Source organism: Sorghum bicolor, chromosome 2 (genome assembly GCF_000003195.3).
Source record: "Sorghum bicolor cultivar BTx623 chromosome 2, Sorghum_bicolor_NCBIv3, whole genome shotgun sequence".
Classification (NCBI taxonomy): domain Eukaryota; kingdom Viridiplantae; phylum Streptophyta; class Magnoliopsida; order Poales; family Poaceae; genus Sorghum; species Sorghum bicolor.
The window spans coordinates 56,231,595-56,256,581 of record NC_012871.2 but is presented as its reverse complement, the minus strand read 5'-3'; the positions used below and the strand labels follow the sequence as shown (position 1 = coordinate 56,256,581).

The window sequence follows — 24,987 nt, the reverse complement described above, 5'->3', positions numbered from 1 at the left end:
AGTAGTTAATTGTGTTTGGTAGTAAAATTGTTGCCAGAACTAGCAATATCTTCTTTGGGCCTTCTGTTTATAACTACAGTTCTGGATTGCAGAGCTGAAGGCTTGCTGATGTTTGTTGTTGGAAAATATTTGAATTGCTTTTTGTATGAATTATAAATATTTTCTCAATCTATGTTTGATTACTAAAAGATATTTGTTGGTTGTTTGATTTGCAGTGATAGATATTGTCGTAGCGTTAGCATGGGCAATATACTATATCACTAAAGCATTGTCACAAGTATTTGATCCCTGAAACTATTGCCTTTCATCGAGAGCAGATGTTTCGGTAGGTAAAGACTATGAGGTGACATTCATCACTATTGTTACGAACCGTTGACCAATAATGAAATCATCTAAATTTTAGTTCCTCTTATAACATGCACAAAAATTTGCACTGCAAAAATGAGAGAAACATTGCATTCACAAAACCAAACGATTCAAATGAAATAGGGATGCAAATCGAGAAATACTCCGGGTGGTCTAAATCCGAAACAACGTCCCAAGTGGCACACAACATACAAAGACGCTAGCACAAATTAAGGTTCAAGCATTATTTGTTTCCGTTACAATGCATATAAAGGTCTATAAAGTAAAGTTGGTGAGCCTGCGACCATACCTTTTACGACCGTGTTAATTTTACGAACTTTACTTTTTGATTAAATACCACTTTAGACATGATATTTAATTTCACTGCATTATTATCTTATCATGCGATCTTTGTGTTTTTTATATAAAAGTTTAGTTGTCCCGTAGCAACACGCTAGCTAGTGAAATGTAAAGTTTAAAAGGTGGGTCAGAAGTGTTGAGGTCTTGTTTAGTTCGCAAAATTTTTCAAGATTCTCCGTCACATCGAATCTTTGGTCGTATGTATGGAGCATTAAATATAGACAAAATAAAAACTAATAACTACATAGTTTATCTGTAATTTGTGAGATGAATCTTTTGAGTCTAGTTACTCCGTGATTAGACAATATTTGTCAAATAAAAACGAAATGCTACAGTAGCTAAAAAAAATATTGCGAACTAAACAAGTCCTGAAAGTTGAAACAAGCCCAGCCTTGAGCCGCCGTCGCTTTCACCTCCCCGTCGGGATTGTCCCCGACTCCCTTCCCTTCCCGAAGCAAACAGCGCAGCGCGCAGAGCAAGGCGGCCATGGCGGCGGCGGCGGCGCAATCTCATCCGGCGTCAATGGACGCGCGAGGGTGGGACGAGGCATCCTACCGCCGCGGCATCCTCCGTGCCCGCGACCTCTCGTCCCGCACCCTCTTCCGTGCCGTCTTCTTCGACCACAGCGACGACCCGGACCCCGACGTCCTACTCGCCGCCGCCTCCAGCGACGGATCCCTCGCCTCATTCTCCCTTTCAACCTGCATCTCCGCCGGCTCCGCTGCCTCCCAGGTTCGTACCCTTGGCAAAAACTGATTTTGGGGGGGACGCACGGCCAGAGAGGCGTAGGCTGAGTTTTTCTTGGTCTGGTTCGCAGGTGGAGACCGCCGCCGTTCTGGTCGATCCTGTCTGCATCGTGCAGGCGCACAGCGGCCCCGCCTACGACGTCAGGTTCTACCCCGATCCGCAGCAACCGCTGCTCTTCAGGTGACTGACCGAATGTTTGACCTACGCTGCTTCGCTTCTCCATAGCAATGCTATTCATTTGGTCGGAGACGGTGATGGGTTAACGGTGATGTGGTTCTTTGGTTGCTTACTTCCTTGTGGTAGCTGCGGGGACGATGGACGCATCAGGGGCTGGAGGTGGCATGAGATGCAGAGCTGCCTTGTCCCGCTCTCCCTGCAAGGTGCTGCATTCGAACTTCCATTCTTTTTTGCTTCTTTCATGAGTGGACATTGCTACTAGGGCATTGCTTCTTCCATTCTTTTTTTATGCTTTACAAGCCACTAGGGCATTGCTACGCCAGCTAGAGCACAAGTGCTCAAAAAAAGGCGCACATCTTTTACAAAGGTGTAGGTTTGATGTTAATTTCGCCTTCACAGTGGAATTGTTCCGGGAGACAAATAAAATCTAGAATCTTGCCAGTGCAGAGCATGATTCATTTGAAAACATTTCATTGCTGCTGCTCATTTTATCTATGAAAATGCATCCTTTTTTTTTTGTGCCTTGAATGCTTGAACCAGCGCACAAGTTGATAATCTTTCAATTTTGAATCAATAGTTGTGTTGATACAAGAAGAAAGGGGAGAAAGAAACAAGCATCTCTGTGGAAATGCGCCTAAAATGGCACAGCATATCTTCTACATTTCAGTTACTTTTATTGGTTTTACCAATTGTTCTGTTACCTTTTTTTCACAGGGGATCATCTAGAACCAGCACTTGACTTGGTGAACCCTCAGCACGAGTAAGGTTCTATGATAAGACTGCACATCTCAGACGTTCCAGTTTACACTGTTTATTCCAACAGCTGTACCATCCCATGAATCTATCCTGTTTCAATTGTTGTTCAGTTGTTGTTTCAATTGTTGCTGCTGGCAATTTTGTAGGGGTCCTTGGGGTGCTCGGTCTCCGATACCTGAAAATAATGCCATTGCAATTAATAAACAGGTTAACGACTGAAACTTTTCATGTTTTTACATCCTCCAATAAGTGTGACGGTCCCAGATGTCTGCTCCTCATTCATATTGCTTGGTTCAGCATATCTTATTTGCTGGTATCCTTGTCCTTCCAAACAGGATGGATCCATTTTGGCAGCAGCGGGTGATGCATGTGCTTACTGCTGGGATGTGGTATGTATTTTCTTAAGGTAAATGCTACCTATAGGAATCTTGAACACACATAGAAGGAACTGAAGTTCTGCTTTAGAGTCTTTATCATTATAAGCTTGGATAACATCAGTGTTTTGCTTGAGGAGGTATCTGAATCTAGTGCTGATCATTGCTGCTTCTCTCAGGAGACTGGTAAATGTAAAATCACATTCAAGGGGCATGCTGATTATTTGCACAGCGTTGCAGTTCGTGAGTCAAACCGCCAGGTTATTTGATTATGTTGGTTTTCCATTATTTGATGTTTATCTTGCCTATATTATGTACCATATGTGATATGGTTACTAATTGATTTATTTTTTTTGTCAGGTTGTAACAGGATCAGAGGATGGGACAGCTCGTATCTGGGGTGAGTGATGGTTTCAAATCCATCATTTTTTTTCTTGCCATGTGCATCACACGTAGCTTAATTTTCTTCCTTTATCTGAATTGTATAACAGAAATTTGCAAATTCAGCACAATGTTAAGAAGTTTACCTGTTTATTCTGTACAAAGGAAAAACATGAACATGCTCTAGCAGCCTCTGGTCTACTGACTATTTTTTTTCTTTCCTGCACATAAGATCTTGTTTATCCATTTTAGTTAAATATTTAAACTGTTTATTGCCATTTAAAAGCTACAAGTGCCCGATTTTTTGTGTCATGCATGCTCTTGCTGTTTTTGCACATTGTAGATTGCAGAAGTGGGAAGTGCATGCAGGTTATACATCCAGTAAAGAGCAAGGCATTTGATAGTTCTTGGGTCAGCTGTGTTGCCATTGATGCAAGTGAAAGTTGGCTGGTATAACTTCTGTCTTTAGACGTTTTAAAATGCTTTAAACTTGTAAATCAAGTATCTTGCTACTTATAACCAGTTTGCTTTCCTTATATTCTGTTCGTTATATACATTTTTTAATTCTCATTCACATCATCTGCAGGCCTGTGGCACGTCTAGTGGTATATCAGTTTGGAGTCTTCTCTCAAATGAGTGCATCTTTAATTTGGACTGTCATGCTCCTGTTCAAGATTTATTGTTTGACAAGAATCAAGTGAGTACTTGTCCCTCCATCTCCATTTACATCCTATCTAAACTAGCATCTAATAAACATATTTAGAATTTAGATATATCATTTTGACATTTGTGTTGTGTTACCAAGCTTAGAGGGTGTAGCGAGTTACTGATCCACATATTTGATCACTCAAGTTATTTTTATGATCTCATTTGGTTAAGGTGTATATACAGTATTTCTTTATTGTCCTTTTCCAAGCTTCCATTAACTATTTGACAGCAGATCTAATTAGGTTTATGAATTTATAAATCTGTGCAGATCAGAAAATTAATAGTTCATGTCCTTAAGGAAAGAAAGCTATATGTTTGTGTGGAAAAAATGCAAACAAAATAGAGGTTATTCATAGTACGATTTAGCATGCAGCTTTCCACCTTTTGAAGCTTTGCAGTTTTGCTGGATATGACAACACAATGGGAACAAGAGCTGACTCTTTCATCTTTCATATGGATAGTAGGATTTAAGTTGTACTCCCTCCGCACAAAAGAATGCAATTCTAGCATAGCAACAACGTGTTAAAGTATCTTGAGTTTGACTACCTATAAATAAAAAGAATATTAATATTTGTAATATCAAATAAATAACAATATGCAATGAGATATACTTTCCTACTATACTTAGTTAGTGTCATAAACATTAATATTTGGTCAAACTTTAAACACATTAACCAAGAAAATGCACCTAGAATTGCATTCTTTCTTGGGCAGAGGTAGTAACACTATAGCTGAACAAGCCCTTATTCTTCATAAGAACATGGTATTCGTATGCTCTCATTTACTTGATGGGTTGAGGTTTATAGGATCCATTATTACTAGACCCTTGTTATACAAAAAACATACTAACTGGTCTTTCGCTCCCCTTTTCATTTCATTTGCATCCCTTCAGATTTTGGCAGTTGGTGCTGAACCTGTGCTCTCCCGTCTCACAATAAACGGGACAGTCCTTTCACAAATAAAATGTGCTCCTCAGTCGGCGTTTTCTGTCTCCATGCATTCATCTGGGGTATGTGCCTATCTTCTTGCTGATCCTCATTTGATTTTACTTCTTGGTTGTGTTCTCCCCTAATTCTGGTTCTATGCAATCTGTTTGCGTCGCTCAGATAGCAGCTGTTGCTGGATACGGAGGTCTGGTGGATGTGATCTCAGAAGTTGGGAGCCATCTGTGCACATTCGGTAGCCGGGGCCTAGACAAGTAAATGTCCCATAAGCAACCATGCTCCCTCCGAACAGCGCAGAGAAAAGATCACATTTGAGTCTTGCTACGCAATGTAAGGGTTGTATCTTTTTGCGCTGCAGTTGCACATGTTTCATGCAACGTTGTAGCTGGCAATGACAATGCTCTACTGACCAAGATAGCTAGACGGTAAAAAACATTTGCTACTAGTTTGAGCTAAACAAAGTTCTGTTTCTGATTCTCACTCGTTTACAAACGGATCCAAAAACATCTGCTGACATCTCTTGAATTGGTGCACCTGTTGCATTCCCTCTTTTTGATGTATGTATTGAAATTTCGAACATCGGAAAAAAAACAGTCGGAATAGGCTTCCATGACCCAGGTCTGAATTTTCAGCAGTATGGGTTTGGGTGCCAGTTTCCCGTATAAAACCAAGGAAACAATCCCCAAGTGGTCTAGAATAAGAGAACAAAATAACTGAATCCACAGAATGATAAATAGACTCGGTCCATAACCACTAGGAGAAGACATGCAAATACGTTCAACACACATTACACGGATTAACACAATTTCTGCTACATTAATTAAGCAAATAAAAGCTACAGATTTACAGTACTAGCACATACGTTGTTGAAGTCGGCTGATTTCATCTTCCACCAGACCACCACTGACCCTATGTACAACACACAGATAAGCATCGCATCCACATCCACACCCACACCCACACCCACACTACCAACCTAGGTATCCAGTTTCTGGCAGTATGTACACCAGATCCTATATATACAGGAACCAACATAAGGTATCAAGCTACCATCACCAAATCAACAGACTACCGTGGAAGAATTCCAAAAATCTGCCCTTTTTCACTCTCCATGAAGCAGAGACTCGGAGCTGGAGCTTACCTATTGCCATTCAATTTAGTTTGCACAGGAGGCATTTGTCCTGTCACCTTTATGGTCATATCGAAGATGATGGAACTTCCAGCTACGGCAGTAGCCACCCAAGAGTCCAGCCAAGAAGCAATCCAGCACCAACAAGACCAACACCAACAGCAAATGCAACGGCATTGCAGAGGCCACCTTTCCTGTTTGGCCTTCTGCCTTTCTTCCTAGTCCCGTCATTGTGCTCTTGAGAAGGTGCTACCTTTTCCTTCACCACCATCCAGGGAAGGTCCGGGAACATGGTTGCTATCTGGTGTTCTTTGAACCTGAGCTGAAGGCATATGTTTTCCAGCTGCAACATTTTCAACCACTGCTTGCATGCAAAGAGGTGTGAGGCCTGACGGAACAATAGCTTGATGACATGGTCTTTCTCGTCATAGGCTTTCTTGGCAGCTATCTCAGCTTCCCTAGCACGTGTTTGTGAATGACGGAGAGCATCTAGTAGCTTGGCCCTCTCGGAAGCATTCTGATATGTTGGCTTGCTGCCTGGTGTATTGATGGTGGAACCATCAGAATCCTGTGCATCCCTGCAGAATATGATAATATTTAGTGCATGGGCAGGGACCGGAAACAAGACATGGACAAATAGAAGACATCTAAAGCCTTCCAATGGAGATGCATCCAAAGGATACCTACTATCTGGTCCTATGATTGATGCACAGATCACTTCAGACAATCACACATAACTTTTCATTGAAAAGAAGTAAGTAAATACTGAATTGGACCTTGCATATAAATAGACAGCAGGGAACAGGAGGATATCACCATTGACACAAACTAGAACTCGTAAAACAGGGAAACTATGTTATTAGTCTCTTAAATTCAGTACATGGAAACTATGCTTCATCTAAGTTTTTCCATCAGTGAGGAGAACTACATAAAACAGGGAAAACCCAGTGGAAACCACACAAGGAAGACACATCATTGTATTTTTGGACTTGTGGTTATTTCACTGCTTGTTGAAAGAAAATAACTTACCCGGGCACATTATTTCTTTGATGTTGTTGCCAACGTCCCCCATCAGAAGAATACGTGTCATTGGTGGTGCTTGAAACACTGTAGCTATACTCCATAGTGTCATGTACAGGATCTGGCTCTTTGCCCACAGAAAGAGCAGGCAGCCCGTAATCATCCTTGTTTTCACGACCCTTCACTTCAGCTCCATGAACACGGACTGTCTGAGTGGGTCTTGGTAGATCATTGTTAATAATGTTTTCCATTGCTCTTTCAGCGACAAGGGAAGCCAAACCATCGACATCAGCTACTTGCCACCATGGCTGAGATTTCTTGGTTTGTTCCCAAGGGGCATGCATTTCACAGTGTTCCTTTTGCGGCTTCTTAGGAAACAGAGGATCAAAAGCTTTGAACTCTGCAGACTCTTTATCCTCGTAAATACAGTTGTTGGCATTTCCTTTGCACTTGAGGCTCACTGGGGTATAGAAAGCAAGATTCTTCAACTCCTCCAAACCCGTCTCAGGTGTTTGCTTCATGGAAGCCATCGAAACGATCCACGGAGGCTCAAAAGGATCTGCAGCATTCTTTGCTTGGACATCCTCAAGTTTGGATACAGGCGCTGCTAAACCCTCCATTTTCTTCTCAGCGGCGTCCCCACCTACATAGTTGAGGTGGTCCCTAGCAAGGGCTGCCTGGCACCCAAAGTTGGGCTGCAACTGGAGCCACCACTGGGTTTCCATGGGCAGACTGGAGTTCATCAGGTTCCAGTTGATGGGCATAAATGTAGGGGAATGGAGGTCTTGCGGACTCGGAGGGCTTCCATCGCTCGCGTCGTGCGGTTGCAGGGGCGGCGGGCAGCAGGCCAGCTTGGGAGCTCGCTTGGCATCCTCCTGGACCAGGCAGCGGTTGGCGGCGCGTTGCCAGGCAGCCCTCGCTTCGGCGGCCGCCATCACTCCCGCATGCTACTAACCTGTGTCACAAAATCATCTGGCCTCGGATTAGTACGCAATTTACTTGTGGGAAGGACAGGGACAAACAAAGAATTGCAGCAAACAAGTGTTATTGGGTGGGCCTAATCATTACATCCATCAATGATTGCTTAGCATCGAAGGAGTGTAATAGATGGTACAAGGAAGCTAGATACGCAGAATCCATAAACAGACAACAAGTGTCTTGTCTAATTTTTTTTTAAAAAAAAAAGAAAAGAAAAGAAAAGAAAATACAAGATGCTGAGACATGCAAGCAACGTTGAAGTGCACGGTAGATCATCAAGAAGGAAGGCCAATTTCAGTGTGGCAACTTCCAGAACGATTGGAGAAAACTAAACTAAAAAAAACATGTATTGCGCGGTTCCTCGACGGTGTCCCCGAACTGCGGGCAAGCAAGCAAGTAAGGGCACAGGACAGGAGTCGGATCTGCCCCCAAAATCGAACGCTATACTGATACACGTCTGAGAGTTGATTCATTTTCAGTAACAGGACGATTTTTCACTGGACGCACGAGGAAATCAAGACGCGCGGGCAGCAACAGATCAGATCATCGTCGGATCGATCCGACAGGTGCAGAAGGATCCGACGCCGCCAAGGGCAAGGATCAACCATCGCAGGAAAGGAAGAAAGAGATAGAGAGAGAGAGGAAGTAGTAATCAGGCGCCTCACCTGGAAACCCGACTCCACAAGCAAGAACCGCGGCAACCGGCAAGGGGCAAGGAGGCCTCCTGCTGCTACTGGGTGGCGAAGAGGTCGTCCCCGGCACGTGAGGCGCTCCTCCGGATCATGGAGTAAGGCGCTGACTGAATCTGGCCCGGCCGTATCCCGCACCGCACCGCACCGCAGAAGCGAGGGAGGGAGGGAGGACAACGAGACGAGGACGGACGGGAGGGGAAAGAGTAGGAGTAAAAAGGACGGAGGGGATCTTTTCTCCTCCTCGCTACTCTTCCGGTTCCGGATAACGACGTGGAAGGAAGCAGGCAGCAGCAGGGGTTGAAGTGAAGAAACCGCAAGTAATAAAATGATATTTCTTGCCCCGCACCGCAATCCTTTTCGTCTCGTCGGATAAATAAATAAATAAATAATAATGCTAGTTTTGGATTACTAGCTTTCAATACTCTATACTCTCGGCTATGGCGAACAAATGAACGTCCGTCGTGTTTTTCTTTTATAATAAACTAATTAATAGTAGTAAAGCGAGCTGCCGTCCACGACACGCACTGCTCACCTTCTCTGACAGCGCCCCTCGTCTCCCGCGTCGTGTTCTTTTTTCCGTCCAATTACGATCGGGGCGTCTCTCTGTAGAGTTTAGTTTCTGAAAAAAATTTGTAAATTTTTTAAGATTCTCCGTCACATCGAATCTTTAGACGCATGCATGGAGTGTTAAATATAGATAAAAATAAAAACTAATTACACAGTTTGGTCGGAATTGAAGAGATGAATCTTTTAAGCCTAGTTAGTCCATAATTGGATAATATTTGTCAAATACAAACGAAAATGCTACGGTGTCTATTTTCCAAAAAATTTTGGAACTAAACAAAGCCTTACTGGTCCAAGAAAGGGTGCCAAGGAATTATTTTCGGAATTTGATTGGAAAGGCAAGGGGGCAAATAATCCGTGCGTGCCGTCTCGTGTGAGCATTCCTGAATCCCTCCCGACTTGCGGGCCCGTGTGTGTCTCTTTCGGCAGGAAATCTAGGGCCTTAGTTTCAAAAAATTTTGTAAAATTTTTCAGATTTCCCGTCACATCGAATCTTTAGACGCATGCATGGAGTATTAAATATAGACGAAAATAAAAACTAATTGCACAAATTTGATCGGAATTGACAAGACGAATCTTTTAAGCCTAGTTAGTCCATGATTAAACAATATTTATCAAATACAAACGAAAATGCTACGGTACCTATTTTGCAAAATTTTTTGCAACTAAACAATATCCGTTCGCATTTCCGGTGCTCTGCTCCCTCTCAGGTTTGCTGACACGCTCGGTGACGGTGGTGTGGTGGGGCATTGGGGTCAGCAGCGTGGCGGCAGGTGTCCCGTCGGTCATACGGCCACCTCACTCTCAGCTCCCACACCGAACGTCGGAGCCCATGGTGCTGTGCCGCTGTGCGTGTCCGCCACGATCACCATGGCCTTGTTTACTTCACCCCGAAATCCAAAAAGTTTTCAAGATTTCCCGTCACATCGAATCTTGCGGCACATGCATGAAGTATTAATTATAAACGAAAACAAAAACTAATTACACAGTTTGTCTGTAAATCGCAAGACGAATCTTTTGATCCTAGTTAGTTCATGATTAGACAATATTTATCAAATAAAAACGAAAGTGCTACAGTAGCGAAATCTGAAATTTTTTCAGAACTAAACAAGGCCCATGTTCCCAAAACCAAAAGCATGGGAGCATTGGAAAAATAAATAAAGGAAACAAAGAAAAAAAGAACACTGCCCCCTCCCCCCCTCCTTCCTTCCTTTTTTCCACGTGAGTGCCTGGTTGACTCTAACCAAGTTTTATAGTAAAATCCATTTCAAAACTGAATTTAGCGAAACTACTCCTCCATAAAAAAAAATACACCTCTCGCTTTTGGACTAATTCTAGATTCATTAGTTACATATATAAAAACAATCACGCTTTTTCTAAATTTATTAGTTAAATATATACAATGGAAGTGCTAATGCCTACGACGTTACTAGGTATCATCATTAGATTAATACTTTAATACTCGAAATTAAAAAGTTTAATTTAGAATGAATTTAAAGTAACCAAGATATGCTTTGGACTACGGAGTATATTTTGATAATAAATATAGTTTAGCCCCTTGAAATACAAGATATGCGTTCGTTTTGAGGTGGGGTGAGTAGATTGATGTTGTAGGTATTGGTAGAATTTTTATTATAAATAAACTTACTCGAAATTAAAAAGTTTAATTTAGAATGAATTTAAAGTAACCAATAATTTTTTTTTTGACAACAAAAGTAACCAATAATTTAGACTAGCAGCAACACTCAACTGACCGGGCTTCTCTTACAAGAAACCTAATGGAATGACTTTACACTGAAGCGATCGACGACGTGTATCACACTCGTGTCAAGCAAAGGGCCAAACAGCAAAAGCGGCCAGTCAGTTCAGTGTTGGGTTTACAAAAGGGGAAAAAGAGGAGAGAAAAGAGCTGCAACCGGGCGCAACCCTGAGCACCGACGCACACACTTCGCCCTCCCGATTTCTTCACAAAACCGCCGCCTTTGGTTGAATTCTGCCCACGGATCATCACAAGAGCGAAATCCTGGATGACAGAAAAGCCCCGAACTCGTTAGAATTCTACAGATCTTCAGAGACCGTAGGTTACATGAGCAAAGAAAAAAAACATAGGAACTGACAGTATCCGGAGTTCCGGACACGTAGATATTTTTTATTTCGGTGGGATCACAGGAAATAATGAACGGATTCATCAGAACATTAGCACAGTAGTATTCCCATACAAATACAAACTTCTCCACGCATAGTCCTTGACTCTGGAAACAAGTGGACAAAAGAACCATTGTCGTGCGTGAGCTACATGCTCACTTCCCCCTTCCTATTCGAGACATAAAAATTGCAGGAAATCGATACTGTAGCAGACAAATATTGTCCAATCATGGACTAACTAGACTCAAAAGATTTGTCTCGTCAATTCCGACCAAACTGTGCAATTAGTTTTTATTTTCGTCTATATTTAATACTCCATGCATGTGTCTAAAGATTCAATATAATGGGGAATCTGAAAAATTTTGCAAAATTTTTTTGTAACTAAGGCCCTGTTTAGTTTCCCACCAAAAATTTTTTCATCCATCCCATCGAATCTTTGGACACATGTATAGAACATTAAACGTAGATAAAAAAATAAACTAATTACACAGTTTAGTTGAGAATCACGAGACGAATCTTTTAAGCCTAGTTACTCTATGATTAGCCTTAAGTGCTACAGTAACCCACATATGCTAATGATAGATTAATTATGCTTAATAAATTTGTCTTGCAGTTTCCTGACGAGCTATGTAATTTGTTTTTTTATTAGTTTCTAAAAACCCCTCCCGACATCCTTCCGACACATCCGATGTGACACCCAAAAAATTTTCATCCCCAATCTAAACAGGCCCTAAACAAGGCCTTGGTTCATGTCATAAACATTCCATTGCCTTGCTCTGTGGCAGCTGGAAACTCGATGACGATATTCATGATACCATGTCACATGAAAATTGACACAAGGAATTCCCTGTGGCACTAATCTAGCTGCACATTAGTTTACGGTGAGAATGTGGAATAAAGACAACTTAGCAAATCGACACAAAATTGGGGGCGAACGAGACAGCAATTCAACTCGTGTATTGTTATGGATCATATGGCTTCCAACGGAATACACACATTTCAAAACAAGAAACAAGAGAAACTAAACTCATGCTTACCTATATGCAAGTCATACCGCAAGTAGGCCAGGTTATGCTACGTAATGTTATGTTGAATATAAGATCGGGCAGGCCATAGGCCCATACTGTCACACCCTGGCTTTTAAAATAAGACCAGAGTCGTCATATGTGTGCCCAGGAAGTCCACACATATAACAAAAGAATAGAAATATCAGAATCAATGTTATATATAGCGGAAAACATATTTATATTAACACTTACAAAACATCAGAGTACGCGGAAACAAAAGCTAGAACTTCTGAGGCTCCATTCTTCTCAGGGACGGTTGACTGGGGGCTCCGTACGCCAAGCACTTTTGATAAGCTTCTATAAAAACTCCATAGCATCTATGTCCTTCTGAGCAGCACTTTACTACACACTGGGGTGTGGGGGGAAATAGCAAGGGTGAGTTCATGTCGAACTCAGCAAGCACAGACGAAAAGTAATGACATGCAAGGCTTAAAACAAGGTAAAGCTGGCTTGGTTTGACTGCGGTAGCATTTTAGTTGATCTCTTTTAATTATGACAATTATTAGAACAACCTATTACTAAATATGAGTAGCATAAACCCAACCCTTAATTAGTGTAGGTAGCAATTAGCATGTTTTAAAAGACTATCCTAATTATTATAGTAATCCAGGGATTAACCCCAATTATTAACACAGGATAGCAATCCTGCCAACACGGAATAGCCATTCCGCCAAAACACGAGGTAGCAACCTCGCCAAGTTCCATCTCCAAGTAACCAGTGAATCCAATTTGCTCATCAAGTGAGGGTCTGGGCCGCTCGTGACCGTGAGCACGGCTGATATATCAGTTTTACACTCTGCAGAGGTGTGCACGTTCACTCCAAGTCGTGATTCCCATTTGCCCGGGGTCGCGACTCCCCAAAACACTTCCAAGGTGAGCAGGCAGGGTTTCACTACGAGACCTTTCACAGGGTCCAACTAATAGGATGCCACTCGTAAGTTTTTGCCGGGGCGCGCGGCAGCCGTGCCCATAGCAATGGGACCCCGAACTGACCGACCTCTTAATATGAATACCCAAGCTACATTCCTTACGCCTACCCGGAAAGTAACACCCTACCAGTGGAGGTCCTGCTAATTAGTCAAGCCAGAGCCCATATAGCTTGGAGCTGCACTGTAAGTCCCAGGGGGCCGCTCCCTGACTAAGTCCTTACGGAGAGCAGAGACGGGTACGCCCGGCAAACCGGACCACCAACGGTACCCGCTCCCCCTTTCACCACCATCATCACGATGCTCGTAAGCATCCATCATCGCCATCACCACAGTGACCAAAGGTTCAGCACAATTTAAGCATCAAGTTGAGTAGAGAGTAATTCTTGTTTGAACATGTGTATAAGATGAGTAGGGCAGCTAAGCAAACCTAGTATGGCCTAGTCTACCCATATACATAACCCCAGGTGAACAAGGAATAGTAAGTAAAGCTAGTCATGTCCTTAGGGTTTTGCATTCATTGGACACATGCATATAAAGTAAATGACATTAATGAGTAGGTTCAAAATGATCAAACGGTGTCTGCACTTGCCTTAATTCCCAGTGTTTAACTGCTCAGAAATCTTTGACTTCCTTCTTCTGATCTCCAACTTCTGCTTCGACTGTCGGTCCTCAGCTCCTGGTCTTCACTATTGACGAACCACGCTTCTTCTACTCGTAGCAACCAAGCAACACAAACAGACAAACAAACAATCATGACTAAGAACAAGCATCAATCAAAAGAAAAGCTTAGAAAGAGCGCACTAAACGACACGACTTATTGCTACGATCGTGACAACGCAAGAACGATTGAGAACGGAGCTATCGTTAAACGGACACAACTTTCGAGGTTCGTAGTGTAACGGAGAAGACGACTATACGCTGGTCGTATTTTTATGAAAATAGGTGATGGATTATTCAAAGAAATATCTCGAAAGTTGAGTTGACCAAATTATAAAGAATTATAAAGGTGAGGGTTAAATGTTAGTCATATTCTATTCATAATTAATTATATATCACTGAAGCCAATCAAACATTTATAGTTTTAAAAAAAAAATAGAATATATGAAAGCAACTAATCGAGTGATCATGTTTAAACTAATCAAGTTATAATTAATAAAGAATCATTAAGGTTGATATTAATAACATGGGCATTTATTTATTTACAAAAGATCAAAATTATAAACATAATTTACTTTTAAATCAAAAAGACTGGACAAATATTACTAAATTATTTATGTGCTTCATGTTTAAATAAACAAATTATAATCAAGAAGTATTTAAGTTCACATTTGATTATAAAGATACCGAAGTGTAAATCCTAAATTGTTTTTAAATTACTTAAATAGTAATGCATTCAGAATATTAATCAGATTAGAGACAATAAATATAGCACTGCTAATATGTATATTACATCGACATAGTCACAATGCAACGAGAACCGAATTACAACCCTAGATTGTTTCAAATTTAAAAGCTATTAATCAAATTATATTTAAATCAATAAATTTAGAAATAAGTTACATGATAAATATTTATACTACTGCGTAGAGCGCGGCGATATGAAACTAACGCGACAAGAACGGGCTCAATCGGAGTTAAAACACGCATTCTATGGCCAAAACTAGATCAGTGGCAAAACTGTGAATAAACTGAACTATTTTTCGTATTTTAAATAATTAAAACTGAATTTTAAAAGCATAAAGAACTAAATCTTTAAATACTAATGGATCCAGGGACTAGACTGCTAAAAACAGGACTTATTTCTAATTATTTTTGAAAGGCAGTGGACTGCGGGTTAATTATGGAAAACTGCAGGGGCTTTTTCGCAAAACGGCCAGGGCTGACCGAGAACCTTGACCAGTTGACTTGGTCGTGCTTGCGTGGCGCACACGTGGAGGCCACGTGGCCGCCAAGTCAGCTACGCTGACTCCGCGTTGACCGCGGTGGCAGGGCAGATCTGAGCCGCTCGGCTCAGATCGGACGGCTGGGAGGGGATGCGGCCGATGGGGTCGTCGGGGCAGTGCCGCTCGCGGCGGCGCGCCATGCGCGGCAGCGGCGTGCTCGCCTGGACGGCGTTGCGGGGCACCATCGGGCGAGACGCGCACACGGGGCGACGCGGTGTGACTAAGCGGGCTCGGTGTGGGTCGGCTCGACGAAAGGCGAAGGCCGGAGCAGCGCTGCGCGCGGCGACGCCATGGATGGCGGCCGCGAACTCGTCGGAGCTCAGCCAGAGGGCGCTACAAGGGGCGAAGAGCGAAGGCGAGGGTACGGGAGAGTTCCTCACCTCCTTGCGAACATCAGGGTGCCATTCTTGTCGACCGGGGCGCAGCAGGCGAGGAAACCGGCGGTCGCACGGAGCTCGGGACGGCGGCGGCTCGAGTACAAGAGGCGGCGGCTGCTGCCCTAGGGTTCCGAGGGGGGCGCGGGGCTCTAGGCACGGCCTTTATAGGCCCGGGAAACCTCGGGAGGTGCGCGGGGAAGGGATCGGGCGGCGGCGGCGGCTCCCGCACGATGCGGGCGGAGGTTGGGGACGCAGCTGACGTGCGGGCCCCACCTGTCGGTGGCAAAGCGCGGGTGCCGGGTGGAGCTGGGCTGCGTCTGCTGCTGCGATGCTGGGCCGGCTGCTGGGCCAAGGCCCAAGGGCGGTTGCGCGAGGAGAGGGGGAAAGATGGGCCGAGGGAGTGGTGGCCGGCCCAGGGAGGAGAAAAAAAACTCTTTTCTTTTTATAAAGATTGATTTCTAAACTATTTTACTAAACTAATTTCAACACTTTTTTTTTGAAATCCTATTTTGAGATTATTTAGAAGCTTGTTTTCTTTACTTCTTTTAGAAACAAGGCATATCTTGTTAAAAACACATTTTAAATTATTTTTTTAACTCGAACTTGAATTAGTTTTTAAATAGGACTTTTATTTTTTTTTGAAAACCAAAAGAGACTAAACGTGGCTCGCTAGAAATTTTATATTCATTTTTTCTGAGACAAGCCAAACAAAACTAGGGCACAAAACACACATCAAATAAATCACCCTCCACTTAATCTTTATAAAAAAATTAAAAATTCCACATTTTCTCTCTTTTTGGAATTCAATAATTAAATAAATCTTGGAATATTTTAGAAAAATTTTAAATCCTTATTTAATTTAGTATTTTCTAATAACAATCCAAAATTAAAAATTTTGGAGTGTTATACATACCTTCTGGTTAGAAGCCAAGGTCAAAAGAAGGGCAATCATCAATTAGTGCCTGGATCTTGGGGTCTTTACATGTCAGGGTGTAAGCAGATGTCGATGGGGGGTCATCAAATGTCCCATCCGTTGAACTGTTCTGTGTGGTTGGCTGCAAATGCACAGATAGTAGAATCAAGTAACTAGCACAGTAGTCAATTTGTATTCCTTCAATCACAAAATGAAGGTCTTTTGTGCAGATATGTGAAGCCGGATTTTGAAATTATAACCTTTAATTAATATTAGGTAAAGCGATCTAGATCGACCCAAGTAAACAATACCATTAGCTGATTGAAAAGCGCTATCACAAATCAAGTCTCGTGTTAAAACAATTATGAAACATGTATTGAACACTGAGAGGTCAAAATCCTATATCTAGTACTGTCTTCAGTGCTCTGATCTCATGAGAAAAAACCTGCTGGCAAGAAATAAACTGTGTATGTGCCTCTGTGGGCAGCCCAATAAAAGACGAACCTATGACTTACTGCACGTAACACGGTTATATCACAAATGTAACATGGCATGTTCCGCAGGGAAAATGCATACCTGGTCTGCTGTTCCACTTCCGCCATCTTGAAATCCTGTGTCTGTCACAATGTTCATAACTAGCACATTATCTGTAAAATACAAACCAACATAAGCAGCATTTATTATTTCATCTATGTTCTATGGCAATCAAGCTTTACAAATTACAAATGTACAAAGTAGTACCACTAGAACTTCCAGAGTGCTGATTGCTTGAATCTAGTTTCTGTCCTTTTGCATTGGGCATGTTAGATGCTAAGGTATCTACCATGGCCAAACCCAGACCCTCAAAAGCAGCTGGTCTCCTATCAAATATCGTTGAAGTAAACATTTATCAGCTCTTCTATTTTCCATGTTGCAGCTTAGCTGGTGTCCAGAAATTTCACATTCTAGGATATAAATATTAGACAAATAAATTCTTACCTGATGTTTGGATCATCATAAGTTGAATAATTGTTTCCTGATGATTCATTCCATTGATGATCCCTTACTGAGTTCTTTCGTGGCAGAGTTTCTAAGTTCAAACAACATTGTATGGATGAACGAAGCTGGGTAGCAAAGTGAGATAATCCAGAGGTCTCCCTACCACCAAATGATCTGTTTGAATCATCAACCACTGAGTTTTTTCTACAATTCACATCAAAAGCAGTCCTTGACACAGAAGATGCCACTGAATGTGCTTGTCCAGATGGAGCGCTTTGGGAAATTCTGACTTCTGCTGGGGGCTTCATGATGGAAAGTATTTGGGATGCTACAGATAAAGATGCCATTTGGTTAATATAAAATACATAAGTCTAAATAAGCAAGAGTAGTTGTACATCTCACCAACACACACCTAAGGGGGAAATGTGTTCCATCAAAATGAGGCTTGTACTTAAAACATGATTATTATAGCATCATGCATTTATAAAAAAAATCATGATTTAAATCCAAATTTCTCATTATCGAACACGCGCAAGAAAAGTGAAATGAGCATGATGGAAGCATAACAGCAGGATTTCCAATTTATTAGACTTGAGATTTGAGAACTATACTGATTGTTTACTACTCACTTTGGCATTGTAAAAGGGCATGCATCGAGACAGTTAGCTTATTTTACAAAGTGATCACTTTACAAAGATTGTGCAACAGAAGCTCACTGGGCACTCATGCCCAAAGTGCTTATCATGATCCTAAGGTAGTCCAAAGCACAACAGCAACTAAATCAATCTGCCTAACCACTCTGCCACTCCAGCATCAACCATGGGGTCCAAAGCAACTATTTTTCCAGTTTCCTTACACGGGAATCATGAGACAGATATTCAAGCTAGAAATAAGTTAAGATGTACAAACCAGTTCGTACTGAATGATCCATGTTACCAAAAGTTGATTTGCCAACCTCTCTCCTGTCAAAACTCCTGGGGCATCCTGCCTGAAGATCTGTAGATCGTGGAGAAACATGGGTGATGCTGCATGAGAATATATGACAACCAGGAAGTAGAACTAAATGAACATAATATTGTAACATTAAGCTCCAGTACCATGAAACTGTGGCAGATCCCTGGTAGAACTTAATTGGCCAAATGCAGGACAAGGATTGGTAGCTGTGGCCCTCTGTATGTCTGCAAAAGCAGTAACGTTGCATAAAAAACGTATAAGAGTATGGAAAGTATAAATGGAGTGTAAAACTAATGATTCAGTAGATCCATACGACTAAATTTAAGCGGATCATCCATGATACCAAATGCTGATTCACTACAGTTAGCCCTTCTATTGACATTGCAGTCTGATTTACTCCAAGGATCTGAGAGTACCGAAAATGGATTGTAGTTGAACTATATTAAGCTATATGGGAGGCAGGAAATAGAACTAATGGGGCTTAATGTTAAGCTCTTGTACCATTGAAATTTGGTGGAGCATCCAAGTTACTGGAAGTTGGGCCAATCTGTGGCCTATTGGAGCTTGTAGTGCTTTCCCAGTGACGCTTCCGAAGATCTGCAGATTTTGAAGACAAATGAATCCTATAATACAGCAAGCAAATTAGTTGTTGCAGAACTTTGCAAACAAGTACCTTGGCACTTGAATGGACTAACAAACTTTGGTGATTTACTTTTTCCACTCTGTTTGTCACTTGTATTCTCTTCATTTCTCAGTCCTGTCTGACTCAAAGCCTCCTTCGAAGAGTGTCTAGGCTCTACACATGTGAAGAAAGTATGAGCAATTCATAAAAAGAGATGCTTAGGCTACCTATTTGCACAAGTACAGCATCTTGTATCTACACATTGGGAACAGAAGGAGAATGCTTGGGTGGGAATATAACTAACCATTCTTCTGATTTCTAAACTCACAGACATCAATAAGATAGTTAGGCATCTGGAATCTCTTCCCACTTTCAACAGATTCAACTGACTTGAGGTATCTGCTGCCAAGCTCTTCACCATATTCATCCAGCAAAACAATCTAAACAGACGGTAAGATTTGTCACTCACACAGGCCCACAGCATGCCAACTTAGATAATCTAACAGGCAACAGCATCCTCCTATAGAACTGAGGGACACCTACTTAGAAAATAAAGTAACTGGACACCAGTTCCTGACCTGCCTTGCGTGTGAGCCAATTTGCATGAGCCTTATGATGCCATCATGGTATTTCTTTGCCTTTTGAGTTAGTTGGGTGGTATACAAGGCATTCCATTCTACAAAGGGTGCACATTTTGTATAAAAAACTATACAAGCCTCAAAATTCATTTTACTACAAAATACAGGTATTAGTGTTAACACGCAGACCTTTGAAATCTGAATCTGCTTCGATAAGGCTCCCTGGTTGGTCAGCAGACACTGCTTCAGCATTGTCAGTCTCTTGCTTGCCAGAGCTAGCAGCGACTTCTGAGTCAGTGTTCTCAAGATCTACACATTACAGAGAAAAAACAAGATTCTCATGGCACTGTGAAGGAAGATGTGGAATATAGCTAAGTGTTCTATAAACTTGAAGCCAAGTACCATGAAATTTATGTGGACTAATAAATTTCTGAGATTTACTCAATGCACCCATTCCCATCTTGTTACTTGTACTCTTCCCATTCATTGGTTTTGTGTGCACCATAGATTCCTCTGAGGTATGCTCTGCATGTGCATATGGCATATCAATCAAGCCACAGTAGCACCCATTCAGTGAGATAGAAAAGAAAAGACATCATTCCGTAATTGAGAAAATGAAACTAGGAAGTCTCATGAGGTGCAGGCCCCCGGACTAATTAAAAGCTTCGTGACTATACTAGAGCATGAGCATGTATGAAGTTACCTTTATTCTGATTTTTGGCCTCACAAATATCTACCAGATAATTAGAAAAATGGCACTTCTTCCCACTTTCAATGGATTCCCCTGACTTGAGATGCCTGCTGCACAGTACTTGGGCATCTTCATCGAGCAAAACAATCTGAGCATTCAGTTCAGAGAACATAACATGACATTTTAGTAAACTGATGATTGCAGGACTATTGAAACAACCTAGGAGGGCCAAAGGTGCAGTGCTTCTTACCTGCTTTGCTTGCGGACCAATTTGCACAAGCCTCACCAAGCCATCATGGTACTTTTTCGCCCTCTGAGTCAGCTGGGCGGTGTAAAGCGCGGTCCACTCTGCAGAACAAAAGAGCGCCCAATTTGTTTACCTCATATAAGCATCCACAGGCCGCTGGTCATGCACTCATGCGTCGAGCAGATGGCGCGCAAACCTTGGAACTTGGATTCCGCCACATCGGCTCTACCAGAGCCCGCTGCTTCACCTTGGCCTCCATCACCGCAGCCGTGGCTCTTCGACGGGTTCACAAACGTGCGGGGCACGCGTGGCGGGAACACCCTCCCCGAGCTCGGAGGGCGCGCCCTGGCGGCACCGCCGCGGCGCGCGTTCCTGGAACCAGCAGCGGCGGAGGCGGGGGCGGAGGAGGATGTATACGTGGCGGGGCCGTCCTCGGGCTCGCCGACGTCGACGAGGTGGGCCTGGAAGGAGAGTGCGGCCCCCGCGGAGATTTCCTCGCTGGAGCGGAGGAATCTGGACTCTAGGGTATCGCCGGCGTCGTCGAGGAGGACGAGACGGCCTGAGGAGGGGTACAGGAGGAGGGCACCGTCCTGATAGGCCTTTCGCTTCTGCTTCACCTGCTTCGTGTACGTCGCCGCCCACCGCTGCGGCGGCTCCGACTCCATCGGAGAGCTTCGGCTTGCCTCTCGCGCTCGCAACGCAATTGAGGCCTTGTTTAGTTCCGAAAAGATTTCGGATTTCGGTACTGTAGCACTTTCGTTTGTTTGTGACAAATATTATCCAATTATGGACTAACTAGTATCAAAAGATTCGTCTCGCGATTTCCAGCTAAACTGTGTAATTAGTTTTTACTTTCGTCTATACTTAATACTTCATGCATGTGCCCCAAGATTCGATGTGACGGGGAATCTTGAAAACTTTTTCTTTTTGGGGTGAACTAAACAAGGCCTGAGCAATCCGGTGGGGGGAATTCAAAAGTTGGAAATCGAGATACGTAGTCTGGGCTATTGTTTAGGCTTCCATACAGCTTGGACTCGTTTGGTTGCCTGTTTAGCTTGGTAGCTAGGCTTTCATAAGCTCATTCCGTACGAATTGAGCGGCTTGCTGAAAACGCCCAATTCGGGCGTTCTCGCGAAGCCTGGCTTGGCCAGGGTCGAGTGATAGTTCTCGTCACCTTCGGTCGGCGAGCCTGGCTCCTCCTGAAGACCCGGCCGGCGAGCCTCCTCCTCCTCCACCCACCGCTCGGCGAGCTCTCCTCCTCCTCCAGCCCATCGGTCGGCGAGCCCTCCTCCTCCACCCCACCGGCCGGCAAGCCCTTCTCCTCCTCCTCACCCATCGCACCGAGCGGCGAGCTCCAGATCTAGCCCGCGCCTAGGACTCCGACAGCCGCGCCTGGAGCAAGGTGGGCGGCGTGGTGTCCCTCCCCATCTGCCCCGCCTTCTCGAGCCCGCCCCTGCCCTCCTCCTCCGCCATCGGCTCCCCATCTGCCCCGCCTCCCCGAGCCCGCCCCTGCCCTCCTCCTCCGCCGTCGGCTCGCCATCCTTCAACAACCTCCGCCCATGGCGCGCCGCGGGCGGTATCACGCGCGCCATGCTCGACCGCGCCCGCCTCACCACCACCTTCCGCTTCGTCGTGCTCGAGGGTCGCGCCCAGCGTTCCAGATCCGAAGTCGCGACTGCCCCGTCGTCCGCGCCCGTCACCGCGCTCGTCGTCTTCCCGGAGCCACGACGGTGAGAGCACCTGGAGCAAGGTGCGCGCCATGGCCAGGGTCCTCGAGCGGGAGCCATGGCCAGGGTCGTCTTCCCGGAGCCGTGACGGTGAGTGCTCACAAACTGTTCGATGTAATGCCTCAAAGAGGTAAAGCTACCGGAACAAGGAAGAGGTGACTGTATTCAAGCTGACCAGACAACCAAACATGATCAAAGCAATCCAGGCTTAGCTAAGGCAAGTGAACCAAACAAGTGCCTCTTGCATTGGGAGAGCCAGGCTTGGGATACCCTGGCTTAGTTGGCTAGCCAGGCCAAGTCGAAAACGTGAACCAAACACACCCATAGCTTTGCTCTAGAAACGTCACTATGAAGCAGCTTTACTATAGAGTTTGTAGAGCAGAAGGTATTGTTTGGCATGTAGCTTTGCTCCATCTCTAGAAATGGGTTGTTTCCATGCAAATAGTCCATTATGCCCCCAATCAAAATTGCTCTTGATATTTTCTGACCAAAATAGAAATCAAATGATGAAGTATTAATAAAGGTCATAATAAAAATACAAATAATTAATAGGGGCGGCGCACAAGTGAAGAGACGAGGGGCGGCACGTGCATGAAGAAATGAGGTCGCAGCATCGGGAGGGATACGGGAATTAATCCGTGATTAATAAGTGACAAGGTGAGTAATTATGTCACAACTCCATGTGGTAATACCAAACTCCAAAAACTGGAGTACCTCTTGAGGTACTCTAGGAAAAACATAGAGCTGACCTCCAACTTCACCTTTTTTATGGAGCGGAGTTCATGGAGCTAGACATGTTTGGCAACACGGAGCTGGAAAAATTAGAGCGGAGCAGTTCCAAACACTCCCTTAGTATGTGAAAAAAAAATGATTCTAAAAAAATAATATGCGAAAATTTTTGGTTTTGTCTAGTATTTTGGTTTCTATTTGATAATTATTAGGGTTAATTAGAGATATGTCATTACAAATTTCACACTTTAGAAATATGTCATTACTATTCATGATATTAGAAGCGTGTCCTTATAATTTCTCATTTTGAAATATACCACTACTTATCTTTTCAACGTGGTTATCATAATTTTTGGATCAAATTGCCCTCATCTTCTTCCACCATCTACTTTCCTTTGTCTCTCTCATATTTGGCACGAGTTGTTCACTGCTGGACATGGCTAGGTATCTGGTCAAAAGTGAGCTGCACCCACAAGCTGTGAAACACAGCTCGTGCAAAATACGAGAGAGCCAAAGGAAGGTAGATGGAGGAAGAGATGAAGGCAATTTGATCCAAAAATTGTGATAAACACGTTGAAGAGGTAAGTAGTGATATATTTCGAAGATACGAGAAATTATAATAGTATGCTTCTAATATTACGAATAGTAATGGTATATAAATCCAAAACGTGAAATTTGTAACGACATATATCCAATTAATCCTAATTATTATCTAATTATGGACTAATTAGATTTTAAAATTTGTATCATAAATTACAGGTGAACTATGAAATTATTTACTCCCTCCATCCCAAATTATAAGTTATTTCAAAAATCTTGGAAAGTCAAAGCATTTTAAGTTTGACCGAAATTATAGAAACAATATAAAGATTTATGACATCAAATAGTTATATTATAAAGATATAATTAATGAAGAATCTAATGATACTTAATTAGTTTTATAAGTGTATTACCTTGTCATACAAATTTGGTCAAATTTAAGATACTTTGACTCTCCAAGATTCTTGAAATGACTTATAATTTGAGATGGAAGGTGTTTTTTTATCTATATTTAATGCTATATGCATATACCACAAGATTTGATGTGACGAAAAATCTTGAAAAACTTTACAAAATTTTTCAGGAACTAAACAACACTAACTATAAAAGAAAGTTGTTTAGACATTGACACAGTCTTTAAAACCAAACTTTGACTTCTTATTTTTATAAAAATATTTATCAAAAAGTGACATATATATATTTATAAAAGTATTTTTTAAAAACAAATCTATTTGTATCATTTTTATATTTTCAAACTAAACAATTTAAAAGTTATTCATGATTTATATTTTTATATTTGACTAAACATTATCTAAAACGATTTTTTTTATGTACAGAGGAAGTACTAAGCTCATAGATGGGCAATTTGGCTAATTTTTTTTATTTTAACTAACTAAAATAAAAAATACTAAAGTATTTAAAATAGGTATAGATCGAACTGATTTTTCATAAACTAGTTTTTTGATGAGTCGAGTCAGAGAACCGCGCGACGTGACTCATCAGTCGTCGCTTGCCACCAGCGACCAAATCTAACGGCATAAAAAAAACTACTCAATTCATCTTAAATTATAAGACATTTGATTTTTTTGACATCAATTTGATTACTCGTCTTATTAAAAAAATTATATAAAATTAAAATATTAATTCTTTTATTAAGTCCTGATGTATTAATAAAATTTCTTCAAAAATAATTTAAATTTGACCATATTTACACATAAAAAGAACTCGATCTAGTACTTTATACTCCCTTCGTTCCAAAATAATTGTCGTTCTCGCTTCCCTAAAAACAACTTTAATAAAATATATATTAAAAATTATTAATACTTAGGTACATAAGTAGTATCATCAGAAAGATCTTTGAATCTAGTTTTTT

General features: G+C 42.3%; 3 protein-coding genes across 8 annotated transcripts; 1 reads left to right on the top strand and 2 right to left on the bottom strand.

Annotated features, from left to right (window-relative positions):
* On the top strand, nucleotides 1,112-5,308 carry LOC8055579 (THO complex subunit 6). Its single transcript, XM_002462230.2, has 12 exons — nucleotides 1,112-1,437; nucleotides 1,523-1,632; nucleotides 1,756-1,832; nucleotides 2,344-2,389; nucleotides 2,532-2,592; nucleotides 2,721-2,774; nucleotides 2,939-3,019; nucleotides 3,120-3,159; nucleotides 3,484-3,590; nucleotides 3,727-3,837; nucleotides 4,741-4,857; nucleotides 4,955-5,308. Exons 1-12 carry the CDS (start codon nucleotides 1,192-1,194, stop codon nucleotides 5,048-5,050), a joined length of 1,146 nt encoding a protein of 381 aa, XP_002462275.1. The 5' UTR covers nucleotides 1,112-1,191; the 3' UTR covers nucleotides 5,051-5,308.
* On the bottom strand, nucleotides 5,517-8,873 carry LOC8055578. Of its 2 annotated transcripts, none has more exons than XM_002460071.2 (3): nucleotides 8,585-8,872; nucleotides 6,951-7,896; nucleotides 5,517-6,499 (listed from the first exon to the last, which is right to left on the bottom strand). In XM_002460071.2, the coding sequence occupies exons 2-3, from the start codon at nucleotides 7,874-7,876 to the stop codon at nucleotides 6,016-6,018; spliced, it is 1,410 nt and encodes a 469-aa protein (XP_002460116.2). In that variant the 5' UTR covers nucleotides 7,877-7,896; nucleotides 8,585-8,872; the 3' UTR covers nucleotides 5,517-6,015. The 2 variants fall into 2 exon arrangements, with proteins under 2 accessions (XP_002460116.2, XP_021308970.1); XM_021453295.1 differs by having other exon boundaries at nucleotides 5,540-6,499; nucleotides 6,951-7,913; nucleotides 8,585-8,873.
* LOC110432243 lies at nucleotides 10,854-21,376 on the bottom strand. Of its 5 annotated transcripts, none has more exons than XM_021452251.1 (17): nucleotides 20,816-21,375; nucleotides 20,623-20,720; nucleotides 20,385-20,520; nucleotides 20,084-20,206; nucleotides 19,871-19,990; nucleotides 19,682-19,779; nucleotides 19,408-19,543; nucleotides 19,155-19,277; nucleotides 18,983-19,078; nucleotides 18,795-18,887; nucleotides 18,625-18,705; nucleotides 18,437-18,523; nucleotides 17,528-17,855; nucleotides 17,291-17,409; nucleotides 17,126-17,196; nucleotides 16,550-16,691; nucleotides 10,854-11,198 (listed from the first exon to the last, which is right to left on the bottom strand). In XM_021452251.1, the coding sequence occupies exons 1-16, from the start codon at nucleotides 21,282-21,284 to the stop codon at nucleotides 16,557-16,559; spliced, it is 2,313 nt and encodes a 770-aa protein (XP_021307926.1). In that variant the 5' UTR covers nucleotides 21,285-21,375; the 3' UTR covers nucleotides 10,854-11,198; nucleotides 16,550-16,556. The 5 variants fall into 5 exon arrangements, with proteins under 5 accessions (XP_021307926.1, XP_021307927.1, XP_021307925.1 ...); XM_021452252.1 differs by lacking the exon at nucleotides 10,854-11,198 and adding an exon at nucleotides 12,714-12,736 and having other exon boundaries at nucleotides 20,816-21,376; XM_021452250.1 differs by lacking the exon at nucleotides 10,854-11,198 and adding an exon at nucleotides 13,907-14,024.